Source organism: Molothrus aeneus, chromosome 2 (genome assembly GCF_037042795.1).
Source record: "Molothrus aeneus isolate 106 chromosome 2, BPBGC_Maene_1.0, whole genome shotgun sequence".
Taxonomy (NCBI): domain Eukaryota; kingdom Metazoa; phylum Chordata; class Aves; order Passeriformes; family Icteridae; genus Molothrus; species Molothrus aeneus.
The window spans coordinates 33,487,944-33,503,494 of NC_089647.1; the positions used below are offsets into that span (position 1 = coordinate 33,487,944).

A 15,551-nucleotide genomic window follows, 5' to 3' on the forward strand; every position below is an offset into this window, starting at 1 on the left:
CAGAGGAACCTACAGATGCACCAAAAAAATCAGGCCAAGAGACTTTTGGTCCAGGCACCTTAAAATCATGGGCTACTTCTGCAGCAGGTGAGATTAGCTCAGCTTATTTTCTGCACATGTAAATCTTGACAGGTGATGTTTATTTGCTGAAAGGGTGTTTGCAAAGCTCAATTAGCTAATACCTATAAAGTGCTCTTCAGAGATCTAGCACAACCACTGCTGGGGGCACAGCACTCCCCTTCCTTGCCAGACTCAATGGGAGCACTGTTGCTTTAAAAAGGGAGCTTGTCCAAGCTCTCCTCCTCCACTGGATCTAAGATGGATGCTCCTGCTGCAGCAGAGCCTGTGAGCAGACTTTGCCCAGCCTGCCTTTTTTGTTTTTCCTGGAAGCTTGCTCCAGACAAGTCAGCTGCATTGCAGACTGAACAGAAGCAGGAGGGCAACTCTCCCCAGGTAAGCTACCACTGCCCCAAACCTGCTCATTCCCACACCTGGATGGGGCAGCACCAAGGATGCTGCCATCCTGAGAATTATGGTTCTCTCCGTCTGTCTGTCTGGCTGACTCACAACAGCTCTCAGCCAGGCAAGAGTCAAACAGCTCTGGTCCTGGGCTCTTTTGCACTCCTCTCCTGGGTGACTGGTATGAATTTAGTTATGAGGAGGACAGGGAGGTTCCTGTTCCACAGCCAAAGCTGAGCTTGTGCCTGTTCCTTTGTGTTAACATCGCTTCCATGTTGGCATTTCTGAATGTGCCTGTGGCACCATGGTCTTGGGGCCGTGCTGTGCCTGGCAGCAGCCCCTTCAACCTGTGGTAGATGAGGAGATGGTCTTCAGTCACCACACAGAGCTGGGGGCTGGCTCAGGAGGGTTCTGCAGGCTCTCATAGGCCTGCAGTCACTGGGAGCAGTTTAAGCTCTGTTGGCTCCTTTCCCTCAGAAGTGCATTGATTTTCCACTTAGCTCCTCATCTCAGAGGCATTAAAAATGTCATCTGTAGAGGACTGTGCACTGGGTCCTCCTATAACTCTCTTAAGTTTGCCTTTATTTCACCTTATTATTCCCATGGACTCTTTGGAGGACACATTTCCTTTGTATAACATCATTTTAGGAAGGTCTTTCCCCTTCCCCAGGGTGGTAGAGCATTGGAGTAGGAGACATTCCCAACCTACACAGAGTTGAAGGTGTGCTTTTCCTTAATGTCTTCCATTTACAGAACTGTTCCCTTTGGCCAACAGTGACAGACCCTGCTTGTACCATCTAGCCCTAGGGATAGAGAGTGTTTGGGCAGTGCTGTCAGGGTGAAAAGTCCCTGCCCTGGCTTTAAAAGGCATTCTAGAAAGAGAAGGGTGCTGTAAAGGGACAGTGGTCTGTGCTGACTGGGAAGGATTGTTGTCACTAGCCCTGTGCTTCTCCCTGGACGTGCCCCAGCAAAGAGCGTCAAGCCAGAACTGTGAGCAGCAAGGGAGCTCTGTGACTGAGAGTGCCTGGTCCAGAGGTTCCTATGAATGAGAGAATTTATAGGATTCCCAGGCAACCCAGAATTAAACTTGCTTCTCCTCCATCTGATTTTTTGTGAGCCATGTGGCTTTACAGCTCATATTTAAGGCCATGGGAATGGGCATCAGCCCATGGAGGTAGAGAGAGGCTGCCGTCTGTGCCACACACACAAAAGCAACACCCTTCCAGCCTTCTCTGGGTAGCCTTTTCTTTTCCTACTGTGAAGAACTGGTCAGGTTACCAAGAAAGACAGACAGGAAGTGTTGAGAGAATAAAAAGTCTTTCAGAAATCTTTTTCTTCAGCCAGGTGGCACCTCTGCTTGGGTTGGAGTCAAGGGCAGCTCTCTCTACAAAAAGGCAATGGTGGGCATTGATGATTTTTCCTTGTTGACAGTGGTTTTTTCCCAAATGTGTAGTGGATATATTTAGTAGAGGGATCTGCAGCCCCTGTTCCCCTAAATACACCTGAGGGGATCCTGTGTGTCCACTGTGTCCAAGATCCATGGTCTGTCCTTAGCATGGTGAGGTTAGAAATGCCAGCAAACAGAGAGCCAAAGTAGATGATGTCATATAGATGTTTTTATTACAATTTTGGTGGAAAACTTGATACAGAATTTAGCTGTGCCTGCAACTGTGTTTCTTATTTGTGAGTTTTTCTTGGGTTTGGGTTGTTGGTTTTTTTATGGAATCAGAATTTCATAGCTGAAAAACCATTAAATGCCAAAAGCTGCGAGGATAGTGGCAGTTGCCAGAAATGAGAACAGAATTTCCTGTTACAAGAATCTGAAGGAAATCACTGACAATCTTCCTGACTGCTGAGAAAATGCTCACTTTTAATGGCAACTGGCAAGTTGGGTACGTTTATATGTAGAAAAAATTGTAAAAACCAAAAACATTGTCAGAGTTCAAACATCTGGCAATCAGAACCTCCTCCTCTATATGTCAGGGGGAATTTCTGAGTAAAATTTCACAGAGGAACCCAAAGGTGTTCTCCTGTTTCTAGCACATGTGGTGACAGCCTGGGTTCAACTCTAGCATGAAATTGTGTATCTGCTTCTCCCAGCCAGAGTGCCTTCACCCTTAGCCAGAGCAAATCTTGCACACTATAATAAGGAGCAAGTAATATAAGACTTTAAATGATAGGACTTAGATTTAGGCCTGGTCCTCTTATTTTGTATTTATTTATTTATGCCTGCAATTATAGCTCAGTTGAATGATATTTTTCAATCAGGATTACAGATTTTCTTTCAAAATGCTACTAATGTGGAAAATTCACTTCTCCAAAGGGTCAAATAGCCTGACCTTCTCATGAATTCTGATGTATCATCGGTTTTATTTTTACTCCTGCTTTCATCAAGCACTCTTCCTTTATGCTTATTATTTCTCTCTAAATAGTAGTACCATATGACACAAGTAATAGAGGCTGGGTTCTGGTGGTTCCTCTCTGAGGCTGCCAGCAGCAGTCTGAAAGTGTCAGTACACGAGATGGTCGTAGAGGCACTGGTTCTCCACCAAAAGCCAGTTATAGGAACCAGATTTGAAAATTAATCCAGGGCCTTACAAAATACTTCCAGGAAATGGTCAAGGTAATAGTAATGGGTTTTTACTTGTGGAGTTTTTTGGGGTTATTAATTTGGTTTCAATTTTGTGGGGTTTTTTTGGGTAATTTTTTTTTATTTAGATCATGAAAAGATTTCACACATGACTATTAGAAAGTAGATTCTTTACTTGCTGTCAGCTGGGTATGGTCCCTATCAGTTTCCCATCTATGTGGGCCATTAATGATCACCAGCATTTCAATTCTGTGTGATCCAAAGGCAGTGAGATTTAAGTTGTGCATGTATGTCCTCAGAAACCAGTGATATATTTCTTGAAAGTGGATTTCCCCTTTGAAACTTTTTGGTGCTGCAACACTCTGTGCCCTAGCTAGTCTAAATCCCAGGAAGAATTGCTTCCAAGTGCTTTTTTTATTGAAGTCCATACCCTTCAGAACACCAGAAATTATCAGAGGAATGTCATATGTAAAGCTCAATATAAATTAATGGCCTGAAAGCAATAACATGAAGTACAAATATTAAGTGTTGCATGTTGTAAGGGATATCCAATTGCACTAATACCAAATGTGTATTGATTAGTCAGAAAGCAGGGAAAGGTGTAATGGTGTAAAAATGTATCCCAGAGTGAGTCTCAGGGAAAAATGAAAGGCTGTTGCAAAGCTGATGTAAAAAACTTGGACCATATTTAGAGAAATACTGTAAGCGAGAGATGGGAGGAATTTTTCTGCAGGGCAGTGTCACCATTGGGATGCTCACTTTGAGAGGGACAGGGAGATTTTAGATGAAAACACCAAGGGCATTAGGGGTTTTATAGTGTATGAGCTATGGTGAAGTTTGAAAGAATTCAGTAGAACAAGTTGGGATAATTAGTGATCATCTTCAAATATATGGAAGCTGTTTTTATAAGAATGGCTGAGATCTATTAAGCTACAAATTTTCATAACAGAAAATACACCAGCTAGAGAGGATGTACAACTCGTTTATAAAGTCATGAGCGACATGGAGAGGACAAATAGAAGTTAACTGTTACTTGTTCCTTCCATTGCAGCATTTTGAGAAAGCTGGTCAAGATATCAGCGCCAAGATTCAGAATAAACAAAAAAGATAGAATTGGAAGGCCAGAAAAAACTTCTCATCAATGGAAGTAGAGTGGATTCAGGGGGAGGCAGGAAAACAAATGGAAAATTCCTACCAATTCCTACTGCTTCTTACTGAAGGAGTCTTGCTTGCACACAGGACATGAGTGCAGAGCTTGTGACCACAAGGAGAGTTCTGTGGCCAAGCTGACGCCTCCACTCAATGCATAAAGCAAAGATGTGTTCAGTACACATTGACAAGCAGAGCTGGCCAGTTTAGTGAAAGCAACAGGGTATCAACACAAAATTCCCTGTAGACTAAGCCCTCCTTTGTCCCAGCAGCCTGGGTAAATAGTGCAGCTCTTAGTCCTTGGTGAGTTCTAGTATGTGGTTGCTAAACTCATCATTTCAAGCTCTTTTAGGTGCATGTGTATTACACTATAAAAACGTAGAGGAATAAGTAGGCCTACATAGTGGCCTACGTAGTGACATTAAAGTAAGGCATATATTTTCTAAATATTCTGTGTGCATGTTTCCACTCTGTGCCAGCAGGATCAGGCCTTTATTTCTCTTTAATTTGTCACAGAAAACCTTAAAAATGCTAATACAAGATATAAATAGGAATCTTCAGATAAGTGGAGCTGTTTTGTATCTGTTGAGGACTGTCAGCAATATACTTGATTTTCTCTTTCAAGCTGATATTTAATTATTTTTTTTCTCCCCTCTCTCATATTTTTGTTTGAACTTTATACCTGGCTGGAGAAGTTACTTTAAAAAACTATATGCAGTTGGTGACTTTGTAAATGATTTAACAGATCAAAATTATTTTCATAAATAATTCAGACAGTTTTTCACTAGTTACAAATGTAGAACTATGTAGGGAATGTGGCTCTTTATAATGTGTAAACACTTATGAATATGAGTACTTTCTGTAAGAACATTCCCATTAACTTAAAAATCACTGTTATAGGATGGCATACTTAGAGATATGGGCATTTAATTAGAAGGCATTAATTCCATCTTCAGGTGGGGAGATTGAATCATGTTTTCCAAGCTGCCTACCACATGTGAATTCTTGATGCATAGGTTTTTTCCAGAGCATCCAGTCTATCTTCTGCCTTTCTCTCTGCCTCCGTGCTCAGATTGCAAGGCACTTAAGGAGAACTTTCTATCCCCGTGTCCCTGTCATCTCTAGGTGAAGTGAGCCAGCAGGGTCTTCTGTTGGCAGGAACCAACTGGTAGCTCATCCTTGTCTCCATACAGTGATTTGTGAAAATGAGATCAGTTGTCACAAGCCACTGTGTGTGATGGAGCAGATGCTGCTCATGACAGTGGAATAGGTGGGTCCCAGCAGTCCCAATGACATCTCACAGAAGTGGCAAATGTGTTTCTACACAGCTGTCCCTGGAGCTCTCTGTTCCATCTCTACCCCAGTGGCCCTATTCGTCTCCTCCTCATGGCAGGATCAGCCCAGACTTTGTCTGCTCCTTGAGCCTTTGGACACACCAAAAAAAAGTTGTCTTATCCCTGTTTCTAAAAGTGCACATTGAAAGTTAAATCTCGTATTACCCCTTGGAACCAAATCAAACACAGTTTTGCATGAGGTCTAGGGAGATCACAAATTAGCAGCTCTTGAGCTGGTATCTGGTGACTGTAGGGTCTTTCCTGGGAAGACTTCAATGATATGAGCTCACAGCCCAGAAGGTGGGACATATCCTGGGCTGGAGCGAGGGAAGTGTGAGCAGCAGGTTGAGGTAAGTGATTCTCCCCAGCTACTCCACTGTGGTGAGACTCCCCCTGGAGTGCTGTATCCAGCTCTGGGATTCCCAGTGAAGGAAAGGCATGGACCCATTGGAGCAAGTGCAAAAGTGACCAGAGGATTGGGATGTCTCTCCTATGAGAAAAGGCTGAGAGTTTGGATTGCTCGGTCTGGAGAAGAGAAGGCTCTGTGCTGCTGCTTTTCAGTACTTAAAGAGGCCTCTATAAAATATGAGAACAGAAATCTTCTCAGGTTCTGTTGTGATAGAACAAGGGGTAATGGTTTGAAACTAAAGGAAACTATATTTAGACTAGATATAAGGAATTTTTGTTTTCCAATGGGGTGGTGAAACACAGGCACAGGTTGCCCAGAGAGGTGGTAGATGTCCCATCCTTGAAAACATCCTGGGCCAGGCTGGACAGGGCTTTAAGCAACTTGACCTAGTGGAAAACATCCCTGCTTGTTGAAGGAGATTTGAACTACATGGCCTTTAAAAGTTGCTTTCAACCCAAACCATTCTATGATTACTGTTCCAGAGGGAGATAGGTTTTCAGGCAAACTAAGCCCAGGCTTCTGATACTCACTGATAGACAAAAATGAGCAAAATTAAGTGCATGTCCCATTGTATACCCTAAAATGACCAGCTCACAAAAAGTGTAGAAATAGCTGAGGTCCTTGAAAGGACCAAAGTGGAGCTTCTCCAAAGATAGAACAGCTGTAAAGACTTTGGTTTAGACTGAGGTGTGAGACTGTATTTTGTTCTTAAGGAACATGTGAGACAGTTGTGTGCAATCATTTCTATTTTGATGGGGGATCTTTCAAGTTTGTTTTATATTTACTTTCTCTGGTTCCCTTTGTATGTGCTGCCTGTGGTGCAACAAGCCTTTTTGCTTTTTCTTTTATCTGATTCTTTGAGAAGACAACTTCTCTTTAATCACTGTCAGAGACAGGTTTTGTTTTTAAGAGTCTTGATTAGTATTCAGGGACTTCAGAGAACAGCAAAGATGGTTTTGAATTCTAACATAAGATTAGAAGCAAGTTAATAATCACATACCTTGGCCAAGGGTTTATAGATCATCATGATTTTCTCATACCTAATGTATGCTGTAAGGCTTAGTGGAATTTTTAATGGTATGGCAATGGAACAAAAAGTTGAGTAGTGAAATCAGGCAAGGGGAAATACATAAATGTATACCATAGTAACCAAAACTTAAGCAATTTTCTCAGCAGAAACAGCAGAGAATTAAGAAATCCTAAAATTAATCATCATAAGATAGTCAAAGGTGAATACCTAAAAATTCTTTGTGCCTCTCCAAGTCTTTTTTTTTCTTTTTTCTTTTTTTTTTTTTTTTTTTGCTTATAGTGGTCTTGTTTCTCACATGATATGTCAGGTCCTATGCTAAGCATTACTATTTGAAGTAGCTCCAGTACAGGAGGAGATATATACACATTAAGCAAGGAAATACCATGCAAACATGAGCATAATACTTCCTGAAATGCAACTCAGTTGCAAGTTAATTCATCCATTTCCACAAAATGGTGCACTATGAAAGGCAGACAGGCATCTTTGGAAAACCTAGAGCTGAAATGTTGGCAGCTTCCAGAGGGGCTGGTAGAGCAAGAGAGGTCTTATCAGACTGGCTGTGAGCAAGTGGCTGGATCAATGCACTCAAAGCCAAAGAAGGCTGGAGGGCTCAAAAAAACTGATCCATCGATTCTTCATAGAGTAACACCCACAATTTGTGTTCTTCTGCATATTCCTTAGCACAAAAATTTGGACATAGATTTTCCAAGAATCCTTGCTCCTGCAGTATGACTGTGATTTAAATGCCTTTCCTGGCAAGTGGCAATATACTTGTGTGTGTGATGAGTGCTGTTGTAAAAAAAGAAAAGATGAAGATCTCTGAGCAAATGTTTTCTTATGACATTTTTTTGTATGTGATTTTCACTTAATGGAAATAAATGTCTTGGCCAATTGCAACATGAGTTATTATTCAAATCTGTCACTGGAATAAATCGTCCTTTTCTGAGTTTTTCCCAAATGACTGTGTGTCAGGTAACTGCTTTTCACTTGAAAGCAACGATTAGCTCAAGTGTGAAGGGATGAATTTCGTGCCTTGCAAAATACTTGGGTGCTTGCTGTTTGGTGCATCTTAACACTGAAATGAAATCACAGGTGAAACCTGTTCTGGTTGAAAATCTGCAATAGTGGCAGGGGCTGGGGAAGAAATGGGAATTTTAATGAACAGATATGTCTTCCCTTTTGAAAACATGAGCCAGCTGAATGCAGTAAGATCTGAATGGTCCAAGAGGTTAACTGGCTGATTGTCTTTCCCTTCTTTGAAATCAGAATTTGGAACTAAATGCAGGTGATTTTAATTAGGCCATATGCATTTAAATCAGAAATCACATTTGTGTGCTTGAGTTCGGTTTTCAATCAGGACATCGTGTTTAAAACATTGAAAAGTACAGATGTGATGCATCCTTCTCTTCAAAATGCTAATGATTGGTACAGATTGGGAATTACTGATCACTGAAATTGCTAACATGGGTGGCTATTAGAAGGGCCAAAATAGTTTAATAGCACAGATTCCAGGCATTTTATAGTAGTGTCTCCTAAAAATATTGCCATGCCACCCCCATCCCAAATTAATGCTTCTAAGGCCAGTGATGTAGTGTGCTCACACCTCAAGGTAGCACTGTGATTCATGTTTTAATGCTGGTGGCTGCTGGCTGTAACTATGGAATGTATTGTCATGGAAACTACGCTTTTCTATATTTACACCAGTGCTGGTTATGCGAGAGACAGTGCTTGAAAGAAAAATCTGTATAATATATAGCTTAATAACAAGATAGGCAAGCTAGGAATAAACAGATCAAAGATTCAGCAATGTTACAGCTGCTGTTTGTCACCACAGTACTTGTCTGTGTACTAAGGCTCAGTCACTGTTGAGAGAAGTGCTGCTGCAATGTCACTTTGGGCTCCTGGGTCACACAAACTCAGGTTATGGAACAGCTGACTGAAGTGAGTCCATGCAGTGAGCTCCCATGGCACACGGGCTCGCGTCCAGGCTGGTCGGGAGAAAAGTGTGAGCTGAGGGAGTTAAGGACAATGGTTTGTAAGAGCTTGTTATTTGCAAAAAAGAAATCTTCAGAAATGGAACTGGGTTGTAACTCTGACTGTGGAACAGCTCTATCTTCCACTTCCATCTAGAAACTGCTGTAATTTTACTGAGCTTGGGCTCTTGCAAGTGCTAAACTCAAAAATAGAGAGTGAGAAACAATAACGGGAAAACATTATTCCAAGCTGGAATTTAACTGCGCACCAAAATTGGATAAAAATAAAGTTATTGTATGGTGCAACAGTAGGAGCAAAGATGAAGAAATTGGTTGTTTTATGGCTTTGAACTTGGCAAAGGGTAAATTATCCTAATGAAATTCTACTTAAAGTATAGATATATGCATACACGCACACGCATGTATCTATACTTATATAAACACACTATATAAAATCTTAGTAGAACAGGTTGCCGAAGTTAGGGTCTGCTGTCTCAGGCAGCTTTATAAAAAAAATCCTGTGCTATTCATCCTCTTGTACTGCTTGATCTGGCTTCACACTGGGACCTCCATTTGCCATTTTCTCTGTTCTGTTGTATAACAAATTTCTACTTCGGGTTTGTTACAGCAAACTGTTTCAGTTGTGACTTAAGAACTCACTTGCAATTGCCAGGGAGACAAGCTGCTCTCATTTCTTTAGAAAGAGTTTCTAATTTGATGGGCAGAGCTTAGTGAGTCACAGAAAAGCAGGGTCAGGGCACTGTGGAACAACTGCTTCGTTTACTCTGCTATCAGCTGTGAAATCATTAAGGACATCACTTTACTTTTCATATTATGGCCTTTTCATTTTGTATTTGCGTCTGCCAGGACCAAACCTAAACCTGGAGGATACATTAATCCAACTTTTGATATAAATAATCCTCTTAAAAAGCACAGCTAGGGATTTGTTCCTCCAAGTGCTTTATTATGCATTTTCAGCTGGTGTTGCTTTAACTGAAGGAGCAGTGACAGCTTTAACAGAATCCAAACGAACATTATGCTCCCAAACTTCTTCTTTAATTATTGCTTTTCTGGTTTACGGCAAGATGTTTGCAGGTTGCAGGATAGCAGTACTAGCTGGAGACAGTTAGATTGCCTCCAAAGCAGAGTTGAAAGAGGCTTGACTTTTTAGCTTCATGCTGGTGCATTTTCCCTGTAACTTCATATCTTTATTCAGTGTCTCCTGCAATCCTTCAACCTGTCTATTTGTAAATTTGTGCCTGGAGAAAGCTCCCATGTGGCAAGCCAGGATTGGATAAATGTTGCTTGTATTTCTCTTATTACAAACTCCCAGCATCTGTGATTTTCAGCTCTGAGTACAGTTTGTTTCCTGCTGAGATTCATCTATTTGGGGAAAGCAAAGGTCATCGCTTCTCTGGAGTTGCGACTGATTTGATTCTTTTTCACGGGGAGGCGCTGGGAAGGGAATCCTTACTGGAATGCATATTGATAAAGGCTGAGGATCCTGGCTTCTTAGATAAGTCATTTTTTTTCTCTTCTCTCCACACTATGACTATGTATTGCAGCAACTCACTGGCTTTTTACCAAATCAGGAGCTGCAGTATTTTTCTTCCGATGGAATAATTTCAGCCCACTTCAGCTAGCATGACAATCTTATGTGATTGTTATGAGTAGGCGTTTACATCCTTTTACATGCTAATACTGCCACACCTGCTAGTCCCCCTCATTTCCATTTCTCTCTTTTTTTTTCCTTTTTTTCTTTTTTTTTTTTTCCCCCGATGTAAAAACTAATTTCCCAGAGGAAGGGAAATCCTGAGATCCGTGATCGTTGTTGCATCGTTGATTCACCAACAAAGAAGGGGATGGCTGAATGGGACCCAGGTAGAGATTCAAGCAGGCTGCTTCTGACCAGCAAGAGGAATGCTAGCTGTTGAGCAGCATATGTTGCCACTCCATGTGCTGTGTTAGCTACTTGTTTTCAGCCTTCAGTAGGCTGCCACTACTGCAGCACTAAAGGAATGTGCCCTATTGTTAAAAATCCTGACTGCTTTACACCAATGATTTGCCACTGCAAAGTTGCATGCACCAACAACACTTTATCGTTGATGTTTGGATGCAAGGTAGGATGTGGTTAATGTATTTAAATGCATGCTGTAACTCCTTTGAATATCTGTGCTGTTTAATTTCGTGTCTGACTAGAGATTTCAGTGCAAATTGCGATCCGTTGGCTATAAATTAGGGCTTACAGCCAGCATGCTTTAAACGTTGGAGAAAAAAAAATCAGAAGTAAAGCTTTCTTATTTCCCAGGGTTATACCAGCAGAGATTTACACGGGAGAATTACGGATTATGAAGCATTAATTTTAGAGTTGATTGTATACTTAGCTAACAGTGCTAAGATTGCTAAACCACTACTCTGCTATTTGCCTGGCTTTATTAATTTGGATGTGTATACTGTTATTACAAAAACACAATCCAGCAAGACTGAATGTATTTTTTTCTATTTATATTGCTGACATGGTTTTTAACCAGAAGAGCAATACTGAAGTATATAACCCTGCACTTCTCTGTAAGAAAGAATAAAGTAAGCTCCCGATCCCATTTTTAGGTCTAGAGGAATATCTTTAAGTAAGTGTTTTCTTCTAGGGACTGGACAATCATTTAATTTCCATTTAAATTTAAATCATAAGGTGGCGCAGTTAGCCAGAGAAGTTTTTTCCTGGCTGTGTAATGCAACCCCATCCCAATTTTTTTAACAATGGTGTTGGATTGGACTATATTTTCCCCCACTTACATCCTGGCTTGACATTTGAGTATAACCAATATTTGTTATTTTACTGAAATAATTCAGAACTCATAGCATGTTTTTAAACTTACTGTCTTCGGGGAAAAAGTTTGATTCTTGGATCACTGGGTCAATCATAATGATTTTACAGGGGGGTTACATATTTTGTCCCATTCCTTTTCCTTGCTCTCCTTAAATACTGGATGACATGAAAACTGTTCCTCTATGTCTAAATAGAGTAGGAAATGAGCAGTTATATTAAAAAAATAGTGTCAGTAATTACTTAAAATCATTAACTTCATACTTGAACTTTGCTAATCCTCAAAAATAGCCAAACTGCAAAAATAAAATTTTAGTTATACAGTCCACAAACTAGGGAGCACAGTATGCTTTGTGAGTTCCTGTGTGACAGAGTAGCCTAAATAAAATGAAAAGACTTTATGGACTAGGTTATAGATGACTCAATGCTGCCTAAATGTATATCAGCAAGAAGTTAATGACAGCTTGTGTATTGCTTGGTGTAATACCCTAACTCAAATGTGGTTATAGTCAAACACAAATTATTTGTGTACCTTATGTTTTTCCTCTAACTATGGCTGCCTATATGTCCGGTTACTTGAGACTTTCTTGAACTAAAGTTTCTTGTTTCTTCCCTTCTGTTCTAAATAGGCAAAAATATGTTCTATTAGTGAAAGGGTTATAATTTAATTGCTGTGTCATGATGCCACTAGTGATATAAATAGCATTAAGAGTTTGTCAGTTCAGAAGCTTTTTTAATTTGCATTTTTTTATAAGTTGGTTTGTTTTTTTTTTTTTTTACTTTAACTTTCAAACTTTAAGTCCTCTTTTTTCCAAATGTTAAATTCTAATTCATGAAGGTGAATTGTTAGTCAGGGGAAATTAAATATAAGCCACCCTTTTACAAAGGTAGGCCAGTGGCCTAGGGACTAGTATCCAATTTGTATTCCTGCCTGTAAGCATGGTTTTCAAAGGATATTCTTTGATGCACTTAAGTTCTTTCAAGATTTTCAGATCCTGTTAGGAGGAAGCAAGAGAACAAAAATCATAAATTCCAAACTTTTTTTCCCCTCATCTTTCTTTAGTGCTTCAGGCTCATTACATTAGTCACAGTCAATGTTTTATCTTCTTGTGGTGGTGTATGAACTACTTCTCAAATGAAATGTGGATGTGTGGGATAGTGATCATTTTCAGGGAGATGAGAAGGAGCACAAGTGAACTTACTTATCTTGGGCTGGTTCAACACGTGTCCAATTAGTTTCCTTTGATACCACCATCAAGCATGCACAAGGTACGCTGGTAAATGTACAGAAATCATCTCACTTCAAAGAGCTTTTTCTCATTTTTCTTTGTTCTGCAGCCTGTATATGAATTTACGACTTCTTTGCTCTGGACACTTATATTTCTAGATTTATGGGTGCAGATCAATTGTTAACAACCAAAGAAGTGTGAATAAGAAGTGAGACTGTTTCTTTTTAGGAGATGTTTTAGTCATAGGACATGAAGTCATGGATCTAAGCATGCTCACAATATTATGACTTCTAGAATCACGTGGTTCTTGAACACAGGAAAGAGTGTAATATCCTGAAATGACACTTTATCTTCTGGGTGACAGAGGAGAAAATAGGTCCTCAGAGTGTAATATCTAGATAGTGGAATAGACATCAGAGGAATTCAAAGTAGGTAAATATTTCCTAGTGTTAAAAAACTGACTCCTTTCAAAAGGACAGGGCAAGTTGCAGTATTGCTTACACTTTTGATTTGCAGTTTTTAATTTTGTGTTACATTCAGACTTCTTTTTCCTATGGTCAGAGAAGTGAGTGAGAGAAATGCACCACCTCAGAACCATTACGCCCATTTTATCATTTCCCCATGCAATAGTTTTACTGTCTTCTCCTTCCTAGCAGGTGGTGCTAGGGAATTAGTGTGGTGGGGAAGGAAGAGGGTGCACATCTTACCACACCATATGTTGCAAAGAGGGTCAGTGGAGGAGCTCTCACTGTGCCTGTGAGAAGCTTTGCTTGTCAGCTTGATTTCCCAGTGATGTCCAGTTTTGTGATCCTTGACTTTGAAACTGCAAACAATTCAGAGGAGTTTAATTTGAAAGATGGGTCAGTGCCTACCTGAATTGTCACAATTGCACTTTAACACATTTGAAGACTTGTTCAGTTTCTAGTAGGGAAGTACCCATGTTCCCATCACAGCAGTGCAGAGCTGAAGCAGAAACAGGATAAGCAGGTTGTAAAACACAGCCCTCAGGTGCCAGGAGGTGCTGTGCAGAACTGTCTTGTTCACAATCCTGCAGGGTTGGCACATGACTGCCTCTCCCCTGAGTCCTTAAGAAGCTCCACAGCTACGGGACAGATTGATGTCCACAGATTGAAGGAAGGCTTGTGTGTAAGACAGGCCCGTGTTTGTGGATCTCCATTGAGAGGAGTGCATGGGCAGATATCAGATTCTCACTGAAGATGCTGAAACTTAAATGCATGCTAAAATGTCAGTATATGCTTACTCACTTTGCTGAATTGTTTGTTCAGTATTGCAGAAGAGTTATCTTCTTCCTCTCAATATCCTGTTCATTTTGCTCTTATTAAGAGTGCTGGGAAGGGATTTCAGGTTGACTGATATGCTTCTTAAATTATATTTCAGTCACAGTTCTGGCTCTCAGATGGAAGTGCTATTCTGCCTTACCTCTTTTACTGCTATATATTGAAAATAGATATTGAGGATATTCCAGTGACTTTCATGTTTGTTGGCCTTGACCAGCTATTTTGATTAATCCTACTTTCTTTTTTATTTAGGTTGATTTTTATATCTGTCCTAGCATAATTTAATTTCTTTTTAAAGGGATAAGATATACTTACCTCTCTTCCCTGTCTCCTTTCTTTCCTCCTCGCACGTTTATTACAACCACTCCTCCAGCAAAACAGCTGGTTTTGGTAGGGTTTTTCCTACTATTTCTCAGTTTTAGCTGAAACAGCCAAATAGTGACATATTCCACTATCCAAGATGAGGATACAAGTAAACCCACTTGTTTCTTCAACTGCCAGAACTTCTATGTTTTGAAAAATTATTGGAATGCAGAAGATTTTATTATTAAGACAAACATTAAGTAGTATTACTGAATATCTTGACATTCCTAATTATTATTTTTATAATTATCAAACTGTTAGAAAACTAGTAGTTTTCTGTACTGGTATTATTAGCCTTTTAAGAAACTCTGGTGTGTCACTTAGTTCTTAATTGAGAATATTCTCTGAATTGTCATAATTTACATCTGGCTACTGTAAGGAGCAGCAGTTTGAGATGACAAGAAAGTACTTTTCCAGCTAGGTATGATCCATAGCAGACCTGCTTAAGGCCTTGCGTGCTTTAGCTTCTTGATGTACCCACAGAACTGAAGTGCAATGGATGCAACTAGATAGAACACACACTCAAATTCCAAATGTTTTTTTGACAATAATCTCCCAGCCCTGCCCATGTAGCCTGGTTTTTTTGCATTACAGAGTAGGCTTGGGGTGTGGAAACAGCATGCCTTTTTGATGAAACTAAGCAGAAACACACTAAGTATTCTGCAAAATCTTGCATGTATTCAGTTTATAAAAGCAGATTAACACTATTTCAGAGGAAAACCCAAAACACAGGTGTGATGCTGTGATTGAGCCCTTCTTATCAGCTCTTCATTCTGTGAATCCATTCATGCTGCTTGCTGATGTGTACCTAACCTCTGACTCCACTGATGTATTTCATTTCTGATTTTTTTGGGGGCCAGACCTGGGGAGATGTAAAAATACAATATATCCAT

At 40.2% G+C, this 15,551-nt stretch overlaps 1 protein-coding gene across 14 annotated transcripts in view; it reads left to right on the forward strand.

Annotated features, from left to right (window-relative positions):
* DLG2 (discs large MAGUK scaffold protein 2) overlaps positions 1-15,551 on the forward strand; it is a 988,724-nt gene that overhangs the window by 355,838 nt on the left and 617,335 nt on the right. The window contains exon 1 of one of the 14 annotated variants that reach the window (XM_066572340.1): positions 359-453. The exons of 10 other annotated variants lie outside the window; for them this stretch is intronic. Coding sequence is in view for 3 of the 4 variants with exons in the window: in XM_066572331.1 (XP_066428428.1) it covers positions 10,963-11,064 (102 nt within the window). In the remaining variant the exon portion in view is untranslated. Of the gene's footprint in view, positions 1-358; positions 454-10,754; positions 11,065-15,551 lie in introns of those variants that run through there. 3 more of the 14 variants (XM_066572331.1, XM_066572337.1, XM_066572338.1) reach the window with 3 other exon arrangements.